We start from the raw sequence: 21,430 nt of genomic DNA, 5'->3' as shown, positions 1-21,430 counted from the left end.
TTCTTTCTTATGGACAAGTAATATTCCATTGTATATACACACATCACATTTTCCTTATCCATTCATTCACTGATGCACACTTAGGAGGCTTCTATGTCTTAGGTATTGTAAATAATACTGCAGTGAACTTGGAGGTGCCATATCTTTTTGAATTAGTGTTTTCATTTCCTTCAGATAAGTACCCCAGAAGTGGAATTGCTCATACATAATGGTAGTTCTATTTTTAATTGTTTTGAAGAACTCTACTTTCTTTTCATTAATTTACATCATTTTATTTTCAACTTGCCTGTCTAATTACATTTGAAGTTATTTTCTTATGACAGCATATAGTTGGGTCGTTTTTTTAACTCACTCTGTCAATTTCTGTCTTCATTTGTATTTACACCATTTACATTTAATGTAATTACTTACATGGTAAGGCCTAAGCCTGTCATTTTATTTTTATTTTATTTTTGCTCTCTCAATTTTTAATTTCATTGTTTTCTTTTTTCCTACCTTCATGTAGGTCTCTTGAACAATTTTTAAAATTCCATTTTGATTTATCTATAGTGTTATTTAATATATCACTTTGTATAGTGTTTTAGTGGTTGATCTAAGCATTACATTATATAGAACTTATCAAAGTCTACTGGTTTCAAAATTTTACCAGCTCAAGTGAAGTATAGAAACTTTACCTCCTTTACATCCTTTTACCCTCTCCCATTTATAATTATCTTAAATATTTCTTCTACAGACACTGAGAACGGCATTACACAGTGTTATAGATTTTGCTTTGCCAGACATAATTTAGAAAACTCAAGAAGAGAAGGAAAGTCCTTTGTATTTACCCATAGGTTTGCTCTTTCCATTTTCTTTCCTCCTTTCTGGTGTTCCAAAATTTCTTTTAAAAAAAAATCATTTTCTTTCAAGGGCGCCTGCGTGGCTCAGTCGGTTGAGCGTCCAACTTCGGCTCAGGTCACGATCTCATGGTTCATGAGTTTGAGCCCCGCGTTGGTCTCTGGAACCTGCTTCAGATTCTGTGTCTCCCCATGTCTGCCTCTTCCCTGTTCGCGCTCTGTCTCTCTCTCTCTCTCTCTCTCTCTCAAAAAAAAAAATTTAAAAAAATGTTTAAATAATTTTCTTTCTGTTTAGAAGATTCCCTTATAGCCACTCTTCTAGGGTCTCTGTTGGTTAAAAATTCTGTTAGTTTTCCTTCATCTGAGAATGTCTTGATTTCCCCTTCATTCCTGAAGGATAGATATACATTTCTGGGTTGATAGTTCTTTTCTTTCAGTATCTAAGAGATGCTGTTTCACTTTCATAACACCTTTCTTATCACCTTTTTGATACAAAATCTACTGTCATTTGAATGGGTTTTCTCCCTGTAGGTAATGCATCATTTCTCTGTGGTTGCTCTCAAGATTTTTTCTTTGTCTAATTTTTAATTTTTATAAGTTTGACTAGTATGTGTCTTGACATGGATTTCTTTGGGTTAATCTTGTTTGGGATTCACTCAGCTTCTTGAATCTGTAGATAATATGGTTTTTGTTTGTTTTGTCAAATTAGGAACATTTCAGCCATTATTTCTTCAAATATTTTCTCAGGCTCACCCTCTTTCTCCTCTCCTGAGACTCCAATGACATGAATGTTAGATCTTTTGTTATACTAGCCACACACGTCCTTGAGGCTCTGTTCTTCTTCTTCTTTTTTTTTTTTTCTTCAGTTTGTTCTATCTGTTTTTCAAATTGGGTAATTTCTAATGTTCCATGTTCCATTCTGTTGTTGAGCTCATTCATTAGGGCTTTTAATTTCAGTTACTGTATTTTTTAGTTCTAAAATTTCCTTTTGATTCTTTATTATTTCTTTGCTGACACTCTATTTTTTTCAATAGGTTTCAAACATGTTTGTAATTGCTCACTGAAGCATTTTTATGATGGCTGTTTTAAAATCCTTGTTAGATAATTCCAACATCTGTGTCATCTTGGTGTTTGTGTCTGTTGATTATCTTTTTGCATTCAGTTTGAGAACTTCCTGGTTCTTAGTAGGCTGAGTGATTTTCAAATGAAACCAGGACATTTTGGGTATTATTTATGGGACTGGATCTTATTTAAATCAGTGTTTTAGCAAGCTTCCCCTGACACTGTTCCAGTGAAATGAACAGGGGCACTGCCTCATTATTGCCAAATGGGGGTAGAAGTTCAGGTTCTCCACTCAGCCTCTCTTGACAGCTGGTGTGTGGGTGTGTGTGTGTGTGTGTGTGTGAAGTTTTCTCATTGCTGGGCAGGGGTGGAAGATCAGGTTCCCCATTATGCATCCATTAATACCATCTTGACTGGGAGAGGGAGGGGGTACATCATTATTGCTCTCCACATGGCTTTCATGCATATTCCATAGAAGTTGGGCTTATGATCACTGAGTGATGGTGAAAGTCCTGATTCTCCCCTAGACCTCCTCTTACACCACTCCAATGAGGCGTATGATGTCTCATCACAGGGTGGGGTTGGATGTTCAGGCTGCCCATGTGGTTTCTACTGACACTGCGGGGAGAAAGAGCCCAGAGGGGCTGGAGGGCCCAGCCCCACACTCAGCCTCCTCTGGCACCACTCAGATGTAGTATGGGGGCGTGGCCTGGCAAGGATGAAAGTCTAGGGTCCCACTCAGCCTTTGCTGTCAGGGGTAGAAGTGAAGCAGCAGGTTTTTCTGTGGCATTTCGCTGGAGTAGAGCAGTTACTGCATGAAAGATTTCTGTCTTTCTGGGCTGCCCCTTTCTTGGTTCTTTAGCTAGAAGAGCAGAGTTTTGCTGCAACTTTTTTTTTTTTTGTCTGTGCGCATTGTCATTTCCAGTTGCTTGCTTCTCCAGTATTCAGTCTGGGATAGATGAAGCGAAGAGAAAACCCAGAGAATTCATGGTCATATCATTCCTCAGGTCCCAAGGTCCCTAACCAGTGTGCCTTCTCTCAATCTTTCAATGTCTTCCTATGCTTATTTTATAATATCCAGAGTTTTTAATTGTTCTTAGCAGAAGAAATAGGGAAGAATATACCTTCCCATAACATTACTGTCTTTTGAATAAGTTGTTCCTTTTGTTTCTTTTTTTGTTTGTTTTTTAAATGTTTATTTATTTTGGGGAGAGAGAGGGAGACAGAATCCAAAGCAGGCTCTGAGCTGTCACCACAGAGCCCAACGCGGGGCTCAAATTCATGAACCGTGAGATCATGACCTGAGCCAAAGTCAGATGCTTAACCGACTGAGCCACCCAGAAGCCCCTCTCCTTTTCTGTTCCTTTCTCAGTGGCTGGTAGTCAGTAGAGTTTGATGATACCAGGGTGAAGATTTCTCAGAGACTTCCCTGACCATCTGTAGGATTTGAATGGCTTTGCCCGATGTCTGGGTCTGGTCTCAAGACACTCACAGACTAGAAGCCTGATGAAAGTGGTAAGTTTCTAGTCTCAAGACTTGCCCATTCAAGAACACTCCATGAAAGTTATCTTTTTTCCTTTTGATACTGTGAGCTCTTCCCTCAACCCTCGGGAGCTGCTGGAAAATCAGTGTAAGTGATCAGATTTCCCGACCATTCTGGCCTTTGGAGAGAAAGTAATAGGAATGAGAGTAACTGGATGGTGTCACTAAACTACCAACACTTTCATATTGCCTTGTGCCTTTTTCAGCAGGCTGACAGTTCTAATCTGCTTGGCTTAAATTATCAGCATTTCCTGAGAGCTGGATAGAGAGGAAGTTGTGGAGGGACTAGCTCTGAAACTATCTGATGTAGAAACTCCATACACTGAACCTAAAAACTGACCGTAGGTACTCGAGTGTTCCTTTCAAGCTGATTCCAAGCCCAAGTTGCCCTCATGGCCTCTTTTCCCCCCTCCCCACTTCACCATGCCTCTTGGTTGCCCTGAGAGTCACACAGGGGCAGGGGGTGGGGCCAAGGAGGGTGAAAATCCTTCGCTGTGCTTCCCCTTTCACTCTCAGATGCTGCCAAGTTCCCTGAAGAGGGAAGACACGAGGAAACAGGTAAAAATTATTTTGCTCTCTTTTGCATTCAGCATGCCGGCACGGAGCAGCTGCTGTGTGCCAGGCACAGTTCTTGGGGTTGGGAGCACAGCGGGGACCCCCCCTTACCCATGTATCAACAGGATGTAGACCCCCATCTTTGAGCATGCCCTCTGATGGCCTTGTGGAGTCTTCTGAGAATAGGATGGGTCACCAGATGCCCAGGAGGGAAGAATGGACTCAGGGAGGCGGGCTCTGAGATCCTGCAAGGCCCTCAGCAGGCCTATGACGAGCAGGCCACCATGGGTCTGGGTAGCATGGCCTTGTCCTGAGCCTTTGTGCCTAATGCCTATTTTCCCCAGCCTCCACGCCCCACCCTGTCTCAGCAGCCTTCCGCTTCCAGGTCTAAGGTCCCACTTCTTATGTCCCAGCGACTGCCTGGAGCTGCCGGGGGCGAGCATGTAGCTCTGCTCTGAGAAGTGCCCTCTCCCCCTCATCCTGGTGTTCTCAAGGCATTCCCCCATGAAGGTGCGGCTGGCGGCTGGAGGCTGGCGGCAGAAGGGGCACAACGGTCCGGCTACTGGAGGCTGGTCTTTGCCCCAGAGAATGGAATCTAGCCCTTGCCACAGCTCTTGTGCTGTGGCACAAGAACCCAAAGGGGACCCGCAGCGCATCCCTCAAAACGCTGACCCTGCAGCCCTGCCGAGTTTCTCACGGGAAACGTAAAATCGGTTCCATGGCTAAAGAAGCGTGGGCAACGTACTGCACCGTACTGTGCTCTGGCCCCTGTGTCGGCAGATGTGTGATGCACACACAGCTGATTATAAGGGACCAAAAAGACCCACGGTAAAGAATTCTGTTTACCTTCTTAACCCAGCTTTTCTCAAGTGGACGTGGCCTTGAAGGTGTTTTTGCGTGTAGCTCTGTTAGCACCTGCAGAGCTGGTGTCACTTCTACCTGGAGAGTCTGTCCCAGTTCAGACCCCTCACCCCTAACCCAAGCCCAAGCCCCGGCCAGGCCAGCAGACACTACGCCTGGGGACAGACCCCTCCTTCCTGCTCAGCAAGCAGGCTAGCTTCCCTCACGCCTCCGGGTACCAGACACCCAACAGCATTTGGCCTGAGCCATGCAGCCTGAGGAGATAAACAGCCCCAGGGGGTGAGGGGTATTTGATGCGTGGGAAATGTTGGCAGGGCAGGTGGGAGGGGTGCAGGTCTGCCCTGAGACCGGAGACACACTCTGCCACACATCCTGCTAACTCCAGAGGGACCCGCACGGAGGGGCCCAGTCATGCAAATTGGGGCTTAAATTTAACTCTATGTAAATGTAACTCTATGTAAAAGTCTAATAAGGTGGCACACAAACTCACTGATCAGAGAGGGACAGATGCGCAGGGCTGCAAACTGGGGGCCCTTGGACTGCCTTCAGCCCGCAGACTGGCCAGCACCGTGTTTGCTTGTTTGTTTGTTTGTTGATGAAAGCAGGACATTTCACAGGAAAATCCAGCTTATTTCTCTTAAAGCACTGGAAGATCAGGCAGTGCTGAGCTCACATTCCCACTTGGCAACAATTGGTTGGGACCGGGACAGTCATTGTCTTTACCCAAGGCATCACCTTTGTCCCCACCTGGTTGATTTATGTTTTCTACCCAGCCCCCAGGGGTATCTGAGTGGGACCCTTGGACCACATTCTCCGAAGTCCTTCCAGACCCCTCTAAATGCTCTCCTGGCATCACACTTAATTATTAGTTTTAAAGTTATTTTGCTCCTGGTCTTTAAAAATCAAGTTTTGATCATGGCTCTCCCCCATACAAGAACCTTCACTAGTTGCCTCAAGGTGAGCTTCAAGTTACCCCAGGCCTGGAATTCGAGGCACTCAGGAGTCTGGTGCCACTCAAAGCCTGAGAGCTTGGCAGGAAGTTTGTAAAATTATGGATGGATGGATGGATGGATGGATGGATGGATGGATAGAAGGATGAACGGATGGATGGATAGAAGGATGAACGGATGGATGGATGGATGGATAGAAGGATGGATGGATGGATAGAAGGATGGATGGATGGATGGATGGATGGATAGAAGGATGGATGGAAGGATGGATGGAAGAAAGGAAGGAGGGCTAGAAAGAGAGACAGGCTAGTCTTACAGAGTTCTTAGGCTGAGAGAATAGACATGGCATACCCACAAAAGGCCCCATGAACATCCAGAATTCACATCCTGCAAGGCAAGCAGACATGGTTCTCCTGGAATCAGGGAAGAGGGGTTGGAGTTTGGTGGGTGAGCAAGAAAAGCCATCTGAAAGAAGCAAGTGACCAGATGGCTCAAAGACAACTCTTCCCGGCCCAGGCTCCTGCCCAGACACAGCACCATGCATCTCCTCGGCCCCTCGTTCCTGCTCCTTGGTAAGGACTGTGGCCTAGGCTTGGGTTCTGGGAGTCTGTGGGAGCTAGAGGAGGAGGAAAGCTCTGGAGCGAGCAAAGAGTAAGTATTGGGGAGGAGGGGACAGGCAGGGTATGTGTGTGTGTACCTTCCTCTCTCCCTCTGTCTTTAAAGGGGATTCTTTATTCATTTGAAAGCTCTTATGCCCCTCAATAATGTTTTTTGATCACTGTGGTGGGTTCCAGAATACTTGGCCTTCTCTGACTCATCTCCATGGAAGTTTGAGCACCCCCACACCCTCTACACCTGGGATGGGGCCTGCGTCTGGATTCCCTGTGACTACAAAATTCCAGGGGGTAAACAAATGCTAGAAAACCTGACCCTGTACCACAACTATCACTATGACGAGACCCGCAAGGACTTCAGTGGGACCATCCTGTACGATACCGAGAAGGCTGGGAAGACTCTGCCTCACCGGGAGAGGGTTCAATTCCTGGGAGACAAAAAGTCCAACTGTACCATACACATCCACCCTGTGTCCGTCAATGACAGTGGCTGTCTTGGGCTGAGAGTGACAACGAAGAATGACAAATGGATGGAGAAAATAAACCTCAACGTCTCTGGTAAGGCCCTGGGGGATGGGGTTCTCTGCCTCGGTTTCGGGCAAGAAGGGAGGTGGAAAACACCCAGCCCCTGGGACGGGGTGGCAAGCCAGGCCGGAGGTGCCAGTGAGTGAGCAGGCAGCACAAGATAATGGGGCTGGGGTTGGGGCTGGGGCCAGAGCTCTGGTCTCTCCCCGGGCCTCCCACCTGCCACTCAACGCCCGCCCATTCCGGAATCCGGGTTCCAGGTGGCCTGATTTTTGACGAGAAGATGGAAATGTGGATTGTCAAGCAAAATCTCCCAATGCCTTAATGTTGGTGATTAATTCTAATTAGGCCTTCGTGGCTAAATGAGACACACGTAGGGGATGAATCAAGCACGGGCCCGGGGCCTCCACCCCACAGCCTGTGTCTTCCGTGGGGGTGGGGGAGGTGGGGGGGAGCCTAAGCAGCTACACAGGGGTGAGAGCTGTGGTTTCAGACCTGTCGTCTCAGGGTGGCCCAGCCCCGGGGAGAGCTGGAGACACACAGGCCCACTAACAGCACCCACTGAAGGAGCGCCACTCTGGAGGTCTCCAGTGTGGAGGCCATTACAAACGCAGGCTTGTCGGCAAAGCCAAGAAAGGCGTGGGGACCTAAACCGGTAAAATTCATTTGGGATGGGGGAGCCATGTCAAAAATGTTTAGGGAGCAAACATCAGGGAGGGGGCACGAAGTACGTATGAAATAGAATACGGGTTTCCTCAGGAGCGGCGGCATTCACAAGAGAGAGTGTTTCCGCTGAGCAAAAGTGATTCAAAGCAGAGAAAGGCAGCCGGGAGAGAGGTGCAGAGGCGGAAGGGACCGGCGAGGGGCTCCTGAGGGGTTACTGGGGCTGGGGGTGTGTAAAGGCAGGTGTGCGAGGTTGGCACACGGGCCCTCGCTCTCCCAGGCCCCCAGCACGGCCCCCTACTCTTTTGCAGAGACGCCTCTCTCACCTCACATCCAGCTCCCTCCAGAAATCCAGGAGTCCCAGGAAGTCACTCTGACCTGCTCGCTGAATTTCTCCTGTCCTGGGTACCAGATCCAGCTGAAGTGGTCCCTGGAGGGGCCTGCTGTCACCTCCACCCTCCTGACCACCAAGATCGTGTCCACACAGAGCAAGCTCACCTTCCAGCCGCAGTGGACTCACCACGGCAAGAATCTTTCCTGCCAGCTCTGGGACCCCCGAGCAGAGCGGATACTCTCCGAGGAAAGCGTGGAGCTGGATGTGAAGCGTGAGTGTCCCCCAGGGCCCCCCGGGGAAGGACGAGGGCCTTGTCTCTTCTCTTCCGACCCTCGAGGGCACCAAGGGTGCCAGGCACCTACACAGAAGGAAACAGGCATCAGGGCCGCATGCTCTCCACCACCCCCCAGCCCCCGACGGCCCCATCCCCACCCCACCCCCGTTATCAAGCCCCAGTGTTTCAGGGAACGGATTCATCTTAGCATCTGCTTTGGTCTATCTAACAGAATAAAATACTCGAATATCCTCGAGCCGTGACATGAAGTTGAGATCACGTGGTTACACGGGAGGGGGAGGTGGCGGGCGGGGTAAGAGGCGGTTTCACATCATTGTTCGTGCCTCATTCATTCATTTATTCAATAAATATTTACTGGGTGCCTCCCAGGTACCAGGCCCTGTTCTGGCGGCGAGCAAACTTCTTGCCCACTTGGAGCTAGCACGGCAGTGGGGAAGACAAACAGGAAACAGAGTAACAAAGAAACAGAGAACTTAACTGTAGGCAGGGATGAGTGTAGGGGGGGAAAATAAAGCCGGGCAAGGGCAGAGGGAGGGAGGGATAGAGGCTTCTCCGAGGAAGGTGAACCTGAGGGAAGGGAAAGTCTGGGGCACGCAGATGTTTATTTGCGAGAAGATTCCAGAAAGAGGAAAGAGCGAGGACGAGGGCCTCGAGGTAGGAGCTCGGTGTGCCTGCGACAGAGCAGGGGGCCCAGCGGGAGGAAAGGAGGGCCAAGGGCAGATCTCACGGGCTGCAGCAGGGTTTGGGATTGTATTCTGAGCGTGGAATCCACGCAATGGTTTCAAGCAGGGGAGTAACAAAGTCTGAGCGACGGTGTTAGGAAGGCTGCCGGTTGCCGGTGACTAGAACTTTGGAGAGCCGGGGGCGTGCGCAGAGCAGAGACAAGTTAGGAGTCTGTGAGAGTCACCTGGATGCTGGGGCCAGCCCACCCCCCGTGGACGAGGGTCACGCGAGTGGCCGCACACACGCACACGCTACGTTTAACTGCCGCTTTATCAGAATCAAAGCCCTGCAACTTCCCACCAAGATACACCCTCTGAGAGGTCCCACCCCCTCTCCCACTGCGCCCCCTGCTCCTCTAGATGCCCCAAAGTTGAAGATTGAGGCCACCCCCAGAGAAGCCATCGTAACAGAGGGAAAGTCTGTGACCATGACGTGCCAGGTCCTCAGCAGCAACCCCGGCTACCAGAAAATAGCCTGGCTCAAGGATGGGACCCTGCTGAGGGAGCAGGAGACACTCACGCTGACTCTGTCCACTGTGACCAAGGAGATGAGTGGAAAGTACCAGTGTCAGGCCTCCAATGAAATAGGCTCAAGACAGTCAGAAGAAGTGGACCTTCAAGTATATTGTGAGCCTCCTGGGAGCTGGGAGGGGGGCAGGCAGGGAGTTAGCAGGGGGTGGAACCAAGGCCCTTGAGAGGTGAGCAAGGGAGGCCCTGGCTCACCTCCCTCCTCTGCCTCTGCGGGCTTTTTCCAGATGCTCCGGAATCTTCCAGGGTTGAGATCTTGCCCTCACCAGCTAAGGAGGGAAATAAAGTACAGATGACTTGTGTGTCACCGGCCAATCCTCCTCCAACAAATTACACCTGGTATCACGATAAGAAAAAAGTACTCGGACAGACAAGCAAGACCTTCCAGATCCCAGCGGTCCTCCTCGGGCACGCTGGGTATTATTCCTGCTTGGCCGAAAACAGCCTTGGTACTGGACAAGTTGGCCAGGAAGCTGAGTTAGATGTCCAGTGTGAGTAGTCACAGGGCTTCTGGGTTCTAGAGGGAGAAGGAGGAAGGGAAATGGAGCACAGGGGATCCCTGGGTCCTCGAACGGGTGGCAAGCAGAGGCCGGGGTCTCTCAACGTGTAAGCCCCTGGGGTGGGTGCCTCACTGTCGTCCCCAGTTGTACACCCGGCACCAGAACAGGGTCTGGCTCGTGGTAGGTGCTCGGTAGATGTTTGTCGAATGAACGAAAGCAAGATGCCAGGGCCCCACGAGGGACACGGAGACTCGGCATCACGAGGCAGTGGCTGAGCCCCAGGAGGGGCCTGATGTGTCAGAGGAGAACTGGAGCAAAATGTCTCGTCACCTCCCCATCGGAGGTCAGACCCTGTTTAACACGGTGAATCGTGTCAGTGAGTCGAGCCCAGGACAGAGAGGATCCATAGGTTTGATCCTCGGACCCTGGGATGTCAGAGTCTGAGCCAGATACTCTGATGGGGACGCTCCAATCCCAAACATCTAGACAGTGTGTGACCCAGCGGCAGCGGCGTTTACTAAGCATTTGCCCTGCCCTGGCTGCTTCGGCTCATTTCGTCCTCGCGATGATCCTACAAGGTTAGGTACTCTTAGGACCCCACCTGATGGATAAGTAAACTGAGTCCCACGGCCCACGATCACTCAGCTCTAAGTCACGGCGTCTGCCAGTCTGGCTCCAGAGCTGTGCTTTTCCCCCAGCGAACGTCTGCACCGCAGCGAACTGACTCTGTGCCCCCGGCCCATGCGGAGGCCCGCAAACGGCGCGCCTCTCCCACGCACCACGCGTTCTCTGCTGGAGCTCTGCTCTGAGCTGCCACATCATCCTGCCTCAAACCCGGGCCAGGCCAAATGGCCGGGGTTTCTGTCCTCACGCAGATGCAAGAGGGAAGCACGAGGCTTCCTTCGGTTAATTTAGGAACCGTGTGAATGCGGGGGAGGGGTGGGGGAGAGGGAGGCGCCAGGGAAAGGTAGTGACGGACAGCTGACTTTCCCTCGCCCATCTCTCTGGTTTTCTCCCAGATCCTCCCAAGGAGGTAACCGCAGTGATTCAAAACCCCACACCGATTCGAGAAGGAGACAGTGTGACCCTGTCCTGTAACTACAATTCCAGTAATCCCGAAGTTAGCCGATACGAATGGAACTTCCAAGGCTCCTGGAAAAAACTATTACGCGAGGTGCTGATAATTGAGAAAGTTTCCTGGGACGCCAGACCAATCTCCTGTGCGGCCTGCAACCAGTGGTGTTCGTGGGCTCCCTCTGTCAGCCTGGATGTCCTGTGTGAGTGAGCGGGCCAGGGGATCGGAGAGGTGGGCCAGCTGGGGTATGGGCTCTAAGGGGGAGGGGACTGGGGCCTGGGCCAGAACCTTCACAGAGAACTGAGGGCTGAACGTCTGGCCTCAGGGCCCAGGGGAGAGGAGGTCCTGGGGGCGAGAAGAGGGAAAGGGGCCCAAGAGGTCAGCCTGACCCTTGAGGCCCTTGCTCTCCAGATGCCCCAAGAGATGTCAGGGTCCAGCAGATCAGCCCCCCTTCTGACATTCACTCCGGGCACCGAGTCCTCCTTGGATGTAACTTCTCGAGTAGCCGCCCCAGAGACGTCCGCTTCTTCTGGCAGAAAAATGGAATCTTTCTGAAGGAGGGAAGAGACCTGACCTTTGACGCCATCTCTCCAGAAGACGCCGGCAACTACAACTGCTTGGTCAACAACTCCGTAGGACAGACCGTGTCTGAGCCCAGGGTCCTCCAAGTGCTGTGTGAGTGGCTAGAGCTGGAGACAGACAGAAGAGCAGGTGGCCGGCCACCTGGATCCTGATTTCGCTTCTCCTTACAGATGCACCGAGGAGGCTGCGTGTGTCCATCGGCCCAAAGGACAAAGTGATGGAGGGGAAGAAGGCAGTCCTGACGTGTGAGGGTGATGCCAACCCTCCCATCTTCCAGTATAGCTGGTTTGACTGGAAAAACCAAAACCTCCATCATTATGATCAGATGCTGAGATTGGATCCCGTGAAGGTCCAGCACTCAGGAGCCTATCGGTGCCAGGCCATCAACCGGCTGGGCATGGGCCAGTCGACCCCCAGCACGCTCACTGTCTACTGTAAGGCTCCTTCCCTCTTCTTCTCTGACCCCTCTTTCTCCTTCCTTCCCCCGCCCCAGTCCTGGGGGCAACCTGGTGCGTCACTCCCAGGCACCCCCCTTGCCCCCCCCAACTCACCTTTCTTCCCCCCTTCTCCCCGTCACTCCTGACTCCCTCTAGGAGGGCTCCCTCTCAGGCTGCCCCCGCCTTCCAGACACCCTGAGCTCTTACTGGGTCCCTCTCTGTCTCTCTCTGTCTCACCCTTGATAGGCTGTTTCTTTTTATCTTTTGGGATTTTAGCTTTTTTTTTTTTTTTAAGACAAGGTAAAGCTAAAACAGCACTAGGGGGTAAATGGTAGCAAGACCCCTCTCCCTTCCTTCTCCCTGAGAACTCGACCCTCTCCCTGAAGGCCCTCACTCCCGGCGGCTGGTTGCTTCTCACAGAGCTGTTCTACACGCGCAAGACGCTTAAGTAGATCTAGGCCTATACACCCTTCGTCACGCAAATCGTGAGAGAGCCCACACACTGCCCTGGATGTTCTTTTGTTTCCCCACGTAACAATACCACTTGGAGACTGTTCTCTATCCGCACAGGTACAGGGTGTCTGAAGGGTCTGGAAACAATAGGGAAGATATTTAATTTGTTTATTGTGCTTTTGCAGATTAAACTTGGAGCCATGGTTTTAAATTTAGAGGATCGTGCCCTGCAAAGCTGGATGCTGAAGGGAGACAGCTTGAGCAGTGTTATTTGGAAATGCAGCGTACTGTATAAAAACCTGTTTCTGGGGTTTCCACTTTGCAGACACCCCGGAGACCTGCCTCTTTCCTTCAGGGCTGCCTTGTCAGTGTACTCCCATGCATGGAAGCGCTCAGTGCCTTCCCTACGGCCTTGTGTCGTCTCCGGCTCTGGGCCCCCAGGAAGGACAGTGGCAGGATAAATTTCTACATGGCGTTGCTACGTCAAAGAACAAGTGATTTTACATTCTGATAAGTAAGGCCAAGCGGTAGCCTTTACTGCGTACTCTGTGTGTGCACCTGTGTCCGTCACAAGACAGGTGTTTCCCAGGAGAGTCAGCCCTTGCCTCCTCATGGGGCCCAGGAGGCAGGGACTGGCTTCTCCCTTCCTCTGCATCACGTCCCCTGCGTGTGGAAGGGGAGTCTGGAAGGCAAGGACAGCGGCCAGGCAGAGAGGTTGAGGATTCCTTCCAGGCGGATGCTGCAGGCCAGAGGTTATCTGAGAGATGCGGTGTCACCAACTCATGGTCGCTCTTCCTCCCACCAGACAGCCCAGAGACCATCGGCAGGCGAGTGGCCGTGGGAGTGGGGTTCTGCCTGGCCGCCCTCCTCCTGGCCTTCTGGGGAGTCAAGCTTCAGAAAAGGTGAGCAACTCCCAAGGCCCGTCTCTCCCTGATTCCTTCCCTGGAGTGACTCCCGTTAGCCATCCTGTCGACCCCGCATGCCCGACTCCACGGGGTCCTGTTCCCATCCCCCTGAGCCTCACCGAGCGGGATTTTGTTTCTTAGCTGGAAGAAGATACGGAGCCAGCAGGGGCTCCAGGAAAATTCCAGTGGGCAGAGCTTCTTTGTGAGGAATAAAAAGGTAGGACATGGGAGAAAGATGAAACGGAGGGCAGACCTTAAAGTCAAGCGGAGACCAAGTGAAGATGGGATGCAAGGAGCACCGTGGGGAGGTGTGGAGGTCAGAGGTCAGGGGAGGGGGTCTTGGTGGAGAATGGAGCGGTGAAAGCCGAGACCCCGTCTCTCTCCCAGGTTCGAAGGGCCCCGCTCTCCGAAGACCCTCACTCCCTGGGGTGCTACAATCCGGTGATGGAAGATGCCATCAGTTACGCGACTTTGCGCTTTCCTGTCGGTGACGCCGACGCACCAATAACTGGGTACTGAGTGAGGGTCCTGGGAGGGAGGAATGGCTCGTGTCCTGTCTGCCCTCTTTGTGCCCAGCACGGGAGCCAGGCCCTGCTCCGGGGTGCTCTCGGGGTCTAAGGGAGCTGGAAGTAGGAGGGGAGTTCATGCGAAATACTTCATCTGCGGCCATCCACCTGCCCTCCCTCTCAGAGATGCAGGGACCCCAGAGACAGAGGGACCTTCCCCAAGCAGGGACGACACGGTCACTTACTCTGTGGTGCAGAAGCATCGAGTGGTAAGAGGGCGGGGCTGTGGAAGGTGAGGGTGGGGGAGGGTAGGGGACCTGGCCTCAGCTGTGACTCCCAGGAGGGAGGGACTCGGTGGCCTCAGTGGGGGCCAGGGCTGCTGGTGGGAGGGGTGCTCAGGCACAGGTGTCAGAGCCAGGGTAGCGCCTCCCAGTCGGAGACGCAGACCGCGGCCGGTGTGTGGACAGGAGGACCCCCGGGTGGAGCCAAGGAGAGGACAGGCAGAGAATGCAGACCAGGGGGGCTGGCGACCGGGAGGCCAACCTTACACCCCGTGCCTTTTGCAGGGAGACTATGAGAACGTGGTTCCAGAGAGTCCGGAAGACGAGGGGATACATTACTCCGAGCTGGTTCGTCTTGGGATTGGGGAGCGGCCTCTGGCCCAGGAAATGGTGGAATACGTGACCCTCAAGCACTGAGGAGCCAAACCCGCCGAAGCAGAGGCGCCAGGGGACGGCTGGGGCCAGGCCCCGCCCCTGCTGCTCAGCAGGCCCCAGCCTCCCCTCCACACACACGCGCAGGCACACTCGCACGGTTACCGAAACCCCAGCCAGTGCACAGAACCTCGTGCGTCGCCCAGAGACAGCATTCCTTCTCAACGCTGGGGGCCCTGGCCCTCCCAAAGGTCTGCTCCTGGCCCGCTCTCCTTTCCACCCAGAAAGTCATCTAAACACCTAGCCTGCACCATTCAGCCCCCCCTCCACACCCCTCCCCCGCCGTCTGCCACCACCCATCCCCAGCTGGCCGTGTCCCTGCTGGGGTCGGCTTGTTACTACACTTTTTTCGTCCCCTCTCCATCCCTTTGGCCCCCTTACCCCTGCTCTGAAAGTCCCCTCACTAATTCTATGCCTAATGTCTGCCTCTGGGGCCAAGCCCAGGGAAGGAGGGACAGAAATGAGGGGGAAAGACTTGCTGGCCCGCTGGTTGCTTCTCCACGTGTCAGCGAGGCATTCCACGTGGAGAGGATTACGCTGCTGAGCCCCACGCCTCAGGGGTCTTGTGGTCTGAGACACACGCTGGTGTGGACAGACGTGTCACAAACACAGAGCTGCACAATAAAAACAGCTCGGATACCACTTCAAAGAACCCGTGCCTGTGGAGTCAGGGTGAGGACGGGGAGATGAAGAGGGCATCACGGGGCCTGGGGAGAAGGCAAAGGAGTCAAGGTAACCTCAGGACCGAATCAGCGGACTGGGGAGTCTGTTGTCTTGTTGCAAACGGTACACTGGCCCGGCGGGCAGACAAGTGCGAGCCCGAGTCTTGACTCTTCTGCTTGCCCAGCTGAGTGATCTTGGGCAAGTTCACCAAGTTTATCTGAGTCTCAGTTTCCTCATCTGTAAAATGGAGGTGCCACTGCCTACCGTGCAGGCGGTTCAAGGGAGGAAGTGAAAGGGGCACCTGGGTGGCTCGGTCGGTTGAGGGTCCAACTTCGGCTCAGGTCACGATCTCTCGGTTCGTGGGTCCAAGCCCCGCGTAGGGCTCTGTGCTGCTGGATTGGACCCTGGAGCCTGCTTCAGATTCTGTGTCTCCCTCTCTCTCTGCCCCTCCCCCAGTCGTGCGCACGTGCTCTCTCTCTCTCTCTCTCTCTCCAAAATAAACAAACTTAAAAAAGAGAGAGAGAGAGGAAGTGAGGTACAATCATACGTATGCTGGAGTCACATTATAAGAAACTTAACACAATAGCCAAAAGTCCCTAAAAAACCAAATTCCCATCTTGTTTGCATCTCTTGAAGAATGTAAGAAGGGGAAGCCAATTCATCACTCACAGCTGTTCTCAAAAGTGACCCTGCCAAGTTCGGTCAACAGCCACAGTTGCCCAAGAACTTCTCGAAGGCCAGTCACCTTGAGAAACCTCACGACGTTTCTTTCACCTATCGTCACTGCCGCCAGTTCCCTATTATGTTCACGAATTCTGACTTTTCCAGTTAGGTCCTTCCAGCTTCCCCTCCGCTTCTCAGTTCCGACCTTTCTCTGCCTATTCTTTTAGAAGCAGAACCGGGTGTCTAATCAGTCAGCAAGAAGATGCAAACTCCTGGCCTGTGGTGGGTGCTCCAAAAGTTCCACCTTCCTTCCCTGCCCTGCCTTCCCATCCGCTCAATACCAGAATGTTCTCTGAGGAGATGTTCTTTTTTTTTTTTTTTTTAATGTTTATTTATTTTGAAAGAGAGCGAGCGAGAGAGAAAGTGTGAATGGGGGGGGAGGGGCAGAGAGAGAGAGAGAGAGAGAGAGAGAGAGAGAATCCCAAGCAGGATCAATCTCACAACCTTGAGATCATGACCTGAGGGGAAATCAAGAGTCAGATGCTTAACCGAGCCACCCAGGTGCCCCTGAGAAAGACCACGTTCTGGTCATCCTTGAAGTTGCGGCACAATGAGGCATTGACTTCCCCCATCAACTCACTTTGTCCCCAGTGTGATTTCTCGTGAGCCCCGTTAGCATTTCTGGAGGAAGGAGAGACTGCAAGAGCTATTTAAGTGAGAGGGTTTCTGTATCAAGCATGAGGTCCAGTATCATTCAACCATTCAACCATCTATTCAGCAAATATTTACTGAGCACCTGTCAATGCATCCAACAAGACCAGTTATTGGGGGACAAAAAAGATACGACATCACCCCAATCTTAGGGATCTCTAATCTAGGGTGCCCAAAAGGTTTTAGGGCAGGGTCCCCTCAAAGGACTAAAGGTGGCCCTGAACCTGAGGAGGCCTGTACAGGCTCCCTGGCAACCAGCGGGTGTCTCCTCATTCCGTCCGAGTCCGGCGGCTGACGGAAACCTATTTCGTGGCCAGCTGACTGAGAGACGTGGCTGTCACCAGGCGGTGCTGAGGTGTGCATGGCAGGTGACCAGGAAGCTCGAAAGCCGGGACTCCAGGATCCAGGCGGCCCTCCACCCAGCCCTGGGCCTCGCTGTCCTCCCAGGGCCCAGACAACTGGTCACCCGTTCAGTTACCGAGCCCCTACTATGTACTCGACAAGCAGTGGACGAGGCAGACAGACATCTTCACCCTCACTGACCGACGTGCCAGCAGAGGGGCTAGCGAATCTGATGTCGCAGGGTCTTGAGTGCTAGAATTGACACAAGATGAAGGCAGAGAGCCCGGAGCAGGGGAGAGGCCCATGTGGAGAGGGTCCGGGGAATGCCCTCCTCAGAGGCGATTCGGGCAGAGACCTGAACCGCCAGGTGGGCAGGGCCGAAGTAGAGCTCTTGATAATCCCACGTCTCCCTTCACGCCCTGCTTTCCTCCTCTCCAAAGGCTTGTCACGGGAGAGGAAATGGCCCTCCTTCTGATTTTTCCTTGGTTCTGTCAGCTTCCCAAAGACAAAATAACAAACAACAGGTGGCAAATTCTTCTACACCCCCAGGGAGGTGCTGGACCACATATGTAGGACGTGGACGGGAGGCGTTAGTGACTGAAGTCCGGAAAGGGAATTCGATCATTTCTTTGGAGGCGATTGCCAGGGGGAGGCTCACGCCATCCAGGCCTTAGTGAGTGCCTCCCAGGGTCCCTCCCAGTGCCCCAGAGACAGGCAGTGTGGGGACCGCAGCCCAGCACTTCAGCGCCACCAAATGAGGCTCGTCCCTTGCCTGTCCTCCTCCCCGCTCCTGCCAATGCCAGAAGGAAGGGTCAGAAACTACCGTCATCAAGCCAGAAGGGAGAGGAGAGGGAAAACAGAGAAGCCCTCTCCTCCCAAAATGTGCTCACCGCCTGTGTGGGTCCAGGGAGGGCAGAGGAAACACCTTGAAATGATTACTTCATTTTCCCACATATCAGTCCCCAGACACGGTGTGGACCACCAAAGTTTTTATCTACGAGTGAGCCCAAAAGGCTGGGGCCTGCCCACGGCCTCACCCAGGAGGAGAGAAGCCAGCGCCCACAGCGGGTCTGAACAAGCCATGGTCTGGTCGTACCCCAACAACCCTGCTCCTTTAAGGGACTAGCTACACACTCCTCACGCTGCCTAGAAAAAGCCCTCATTGCTGTCCCCTTCCTGTGTCTGCATCAGCTGTTTGGACCCTCACCTCTTGGCCTCAGCTCCTGCCTGAGATGCCCCATTAGCTGCTCAGCCAGGCTGCTGGTGCCTCAGGCTAATGGCCCTGCCACCCCGCCCTCCTCTCCCTTCCGGCTCACTGCCCATCCTGGACACCCTCCCTCAGGCCATCGAGGGGGACTCCTGAGCCTCAGAGACATCTGGCAGCACCAAGAGGTGAGTCCCTCTTTCTGTGCCTCCTCTCCCCACAGCGGTTTTTCCCCAGACCCCCCAGTTTACCTGCTTAGGATGCTCCCTGAGGTTGGTCAAGGTCATTCTCTGTGGCACTGATGGGACCCGACTTGCCCTGGCTCTGCCCTGGCGCCCCACCTCGCCTGCCCTTTACCACAGCCTTCACCTTACCCAAATCCTGACAACCACCCCCCCGACTCCACTGTCTGCGGGGCAGGCTCTCCATGGTCCTGGGGGTGTGGGGGGGGGGCAGCTGCTTCTCTTCCCAGGGAATTAGGGGAGAAGGGTGGACTCAGGAGACTTAGTCCTAGGAAAAACACACACACAGTGGGACCCGGCTCTAATTTTCTACCTTTTCTCTCCCCAGTCTCAGAAATCAGGAGGCTCTCCCTCCGATGGGACCTGCACGCTTCCATGGTGTTTTAAGAGAGGATACGGTGGGAAGAAAGCAGAGGACTGAGGGCTAGCGGTCCTCGCTCCTCACTCGGGCTCACCTGCTAACTGGAGCCGCTTCTCTCCGTGGGCCTCCCTCATTGAGACAGTTGCTATCTCACAGGACGGTTTCTAATACCCTAGCAGTCTGTGATCCCAGAAGCCCCCGATCCCCCCACCCCTCCACGGGCCTAGCCGAGGCTGGGGAGCGAGTGGAGGTCGGGAGCGTGGAGGCCAGCCCTGGCCCCATGGACCTGCCCCCGCAGCTCTCCTTCGCCCTCTACGTGGCCGCCTTTGCACTGGGCTTCCCACTCAACGCCCTGGCCATTGGGGGCGCCGTGTCCCATGCCCGGCTCCGCCTCACCCCCAGCCTCGTCTATGCCCTCCACCTAGGCTGCTCTGACCTCCTGCTGGCAGCCTCTCTGCCCCTGAAGGCGGTGGAGGCCCTGGCCTTGGGCGCCTGGCCTCTGCCGGCCTCGCTCTGTCCTGCCTTTGCCCTGGCCCACTTCGCTCCGCTCTATGCTGGCGGGGGCTTCCTGGCTGCCTTGAGTGTCGGCCGCTACCTGGGGGCTGCCTTCCCCTTGGGGTACCAAGCTGCCCGGAGGCCGCGTTATTCCTGGGGTGTGTGTGTGGCCATATGGGCCCTTGTCCTCTGTCACCTGGGGCTGGTCTTTGGGTTGGAGGCTCCAGGAGGCTGGACGGACAATACCAACAGCTCCCTGGGCGTCAACACGCCAGTGAACGGCTCTCCGGTCTGCCTGGAGGCCTGGGACCCGGCCTCAGCGGGCCCTGCTCGCCTCAGCCTTTCTCTCCTGCTCTTCTTCCTCCCCCTGACCATCACAGCCTTCTGTTACGTGGGCTGCCTCCGGGCACTGGCCCGGTCAGGCCTGAGCCACAGACGGAAGCTGAGGGCGGCCTGGGTGGCCGGCGGGGCTCTGCTCACACTGCTGCTCTGCTTAGGGCCTTACAACGCCTCCAACGTGGCTGCCTTCCTGCACCCCGACACGGGCGGCCGCTGGCGGAAACTGGGGCTCATCACGGGTGCCTGGAGTGTGGTGCTCAACCCGTTGGTGACTGGCTACCTGGGAGGGGGTGCCGGCCGGGCGACAAGTGTGGCGAGAACGAAAGGAGGGACATCCCAGAAGCAGCAGCCGCCGCTGGAGAGAAGGGGCATGGAGCAGGGGAGGCCGGCTGCTCTCGCAGGCCCCTGATGGGGACTGCGCCGAAGGAACTGCAGGGCGGCCTTGCCTGGAAGCACCCTTGGAACCGCTTATGGGAAGAACTGAGCCTGGCCGAAGACCGCATCCCAGTGGAGGGAAGACGGAGGCCAGGGGCCAGGTCACAGGAGGAAGGTAAGCTTGCCTCCGCATACATCAGCGTGACTCCCCACCTCTGCCTGTCCCTCTTCTCCTCGCGCCCACCTGCCAATGCTACAGAAATTCTCTTCCAGTCTAGAGGAAATGCCACACTGATGGTACGTTCGGGGGGATGCTGTTCCCCAAACATCTCCTAGGAGAGAATATTTTAATTTCTGAACAAGAGGAGAGGCAGGAGGCAAGATACTGACACTGTTATGCCGTTTTGCACTCACAAGAGGGCAGCACTGGAACTGTGAACAGGAAGTTGGTAGGAAAAGACGCCTCCGCAGGGAGAGAAAATGCTAGCCACACCAAGAAGAGTCCCTAACAAATAGAGTCCTTGATATGGGACAGTCACCAGGGCGAGTGTTTTACAAGTGTTGTCCCATTTCATACTCACGCAATCCTTTGATTTGGCTACGCAGCTGCCGTACAGATGGGCAGGTTGTTCACTGCACGAGAGTGCCAGGCAGACGGACAAACATTGACTAAAGTCTAGCCTGTGCTGTGCTCACCGATCCATGTGCCCGGCATGGGACTACTTCCATCCAGAGGAAGGAGCACGTTATTCTAATTTGAACAAAGATATCACCCACTCCTCAAGCAGGGCGCCTCGGTGGAGGGCGCTACCGCCTGGAGTGGGGTGCTTTTTCCTAATTTGTACAAAGGTGCTCCTTAAGTTAGCTATGGTCCTGGAGCCAAGTATTATTATCATCTTCATTTTGAAGGATTAAGGAATTTTCCTGAGGCTCTACAGCAAGGAAGGGGTGGACGCGTGATGCGATCCTTCAAGGCAGGACCCCCGAGGGTCAGGGGACATATGAAAGAACTTGAGGTATCAGTGTGAACGCCCATCCTTGTGGTCCACTTTGCAAAGGCAAACAGTGGCACCCTGAACCCGTGAGAGCAGGGAGAGGAGAGTGGTCATGGAGGAGACAAACATCTGGGCACCTGCTCTGATGAGGCAAGATGCAGGAAGCAGACTTGTTCCTCTAAAGGCGATCACGCCGTGAGCATAGCCTGTGCTACAGAACGGGTAGCTACGTGCCTGGCGTGCACGCGCTGGTGTATACAAGCTACCTCTTTTTATGCTTCAGTGTCTACAAGGGCAAGGGATTTCATTTGCTGATCTGCCCCCAGCACCTTAGAAGGGAGCTTGGCACGTAGTAGCAGGTTCTCAGGAAGTGTTTGCCGAA

At 53.6% G+C, this 21,430-nt stretch overlaps 2 protein-coding genes across 4 annotated transcripts; both read left to right on the top strand.

Annotated features, from left to right (window-relative positions):
• Window positions 1–3,680: 3,680 nt before the first annotated feature.
• CD22 (CD22 molecule) lies at window positions 3,681–15,300 on the top strand. 3 transcript variants are annotated; one of them, XM_019422960.2, is made up of 15 exons: window positions 3,683–3,781; window positions 3,957–3,998; window positions 6,323–6,378; window positions 6,601–6,978; window positions 7,920–8,213; window positions 9,320–9,586; window positions 9,715–9,978; window positions 11,007–11,264; window positions 11,474–11,737; window positions 11,815–12,078; window positions 13,340–13,436; window positions 13,581–13,656; window positions 13,827–13,951; window positions 14,130–14,214; window positions 14,512–15,300. In XM_019422960.2, exons 3-15 carry the CDS (start codon window positions 6,345–6,347, stop codon window positions 14,641–14,643), a joined length of 2,538 nt encoding a protein of 845 aa, XP_019278505.2. In that variant the 5' UTR covers window positions 3,683–3,781; window positions 3,957–3,998; window positions 6,323–6,344; the 3' UTR covers window positions 14,644–15,300. The 3 variants fall into 3 exon arrangements, with proteins under 3 accessions (XP_019278507.2, XP_019278508.2, XP_019278505.2); XM_019422962.2 differs by lacking the exon at window positions 9,320–9,586 and having other exon boundaries at window positions 3,681–3,781; XM_019422963.2 differs by lacking the exons at window positions 9,320–9,586; window positions 9,715–9,978 and having other exon boundaries at window positions 3,681–3,781.
• A 3,441-nt stretch (window positions 15,301–18,741) lies between these two features.
• FFAR1 (free fatty acid receptor 1) lies at window positions 18,742–20,507 on the top strand. Its single transcript, XM_019423191.2, has one exon. The coding sequence runs from the start codon at window positions 19,125–19,127 to the stop codon at window positions 20,085–20,087; it is 963 nt and encodes a 320-aa protein (XP_019278736.1). The 5' UTR covers window positions 18,742–19,124; the 3' UTR covers window positions 20,088–20,507.
• The last annotated feature ends 923 nt before the right edge of the window (window positions 20,508–21,430 follow it).

The sequence above is a fragment of the Panthera pardus genome, unplaced genomic scaffold, assembly GCF_024362965.1.
Source record: "Panthera pardus isolate Hobbes unplaced genomic scaffold, ASM2436296v1 HiC_scaffold_18, whole genome shotgun sequence".
NCBI lineage: Eukaryota > Metazoa > Chordata > Mammalia > Carnivora > Felidae > Panthera > Panthera pardus.
The sequence above is the reverse complement of the archived record's forward strand: the minus strand, read 5'-3'. Positions and strand labels throughout refer to the sequence as shown.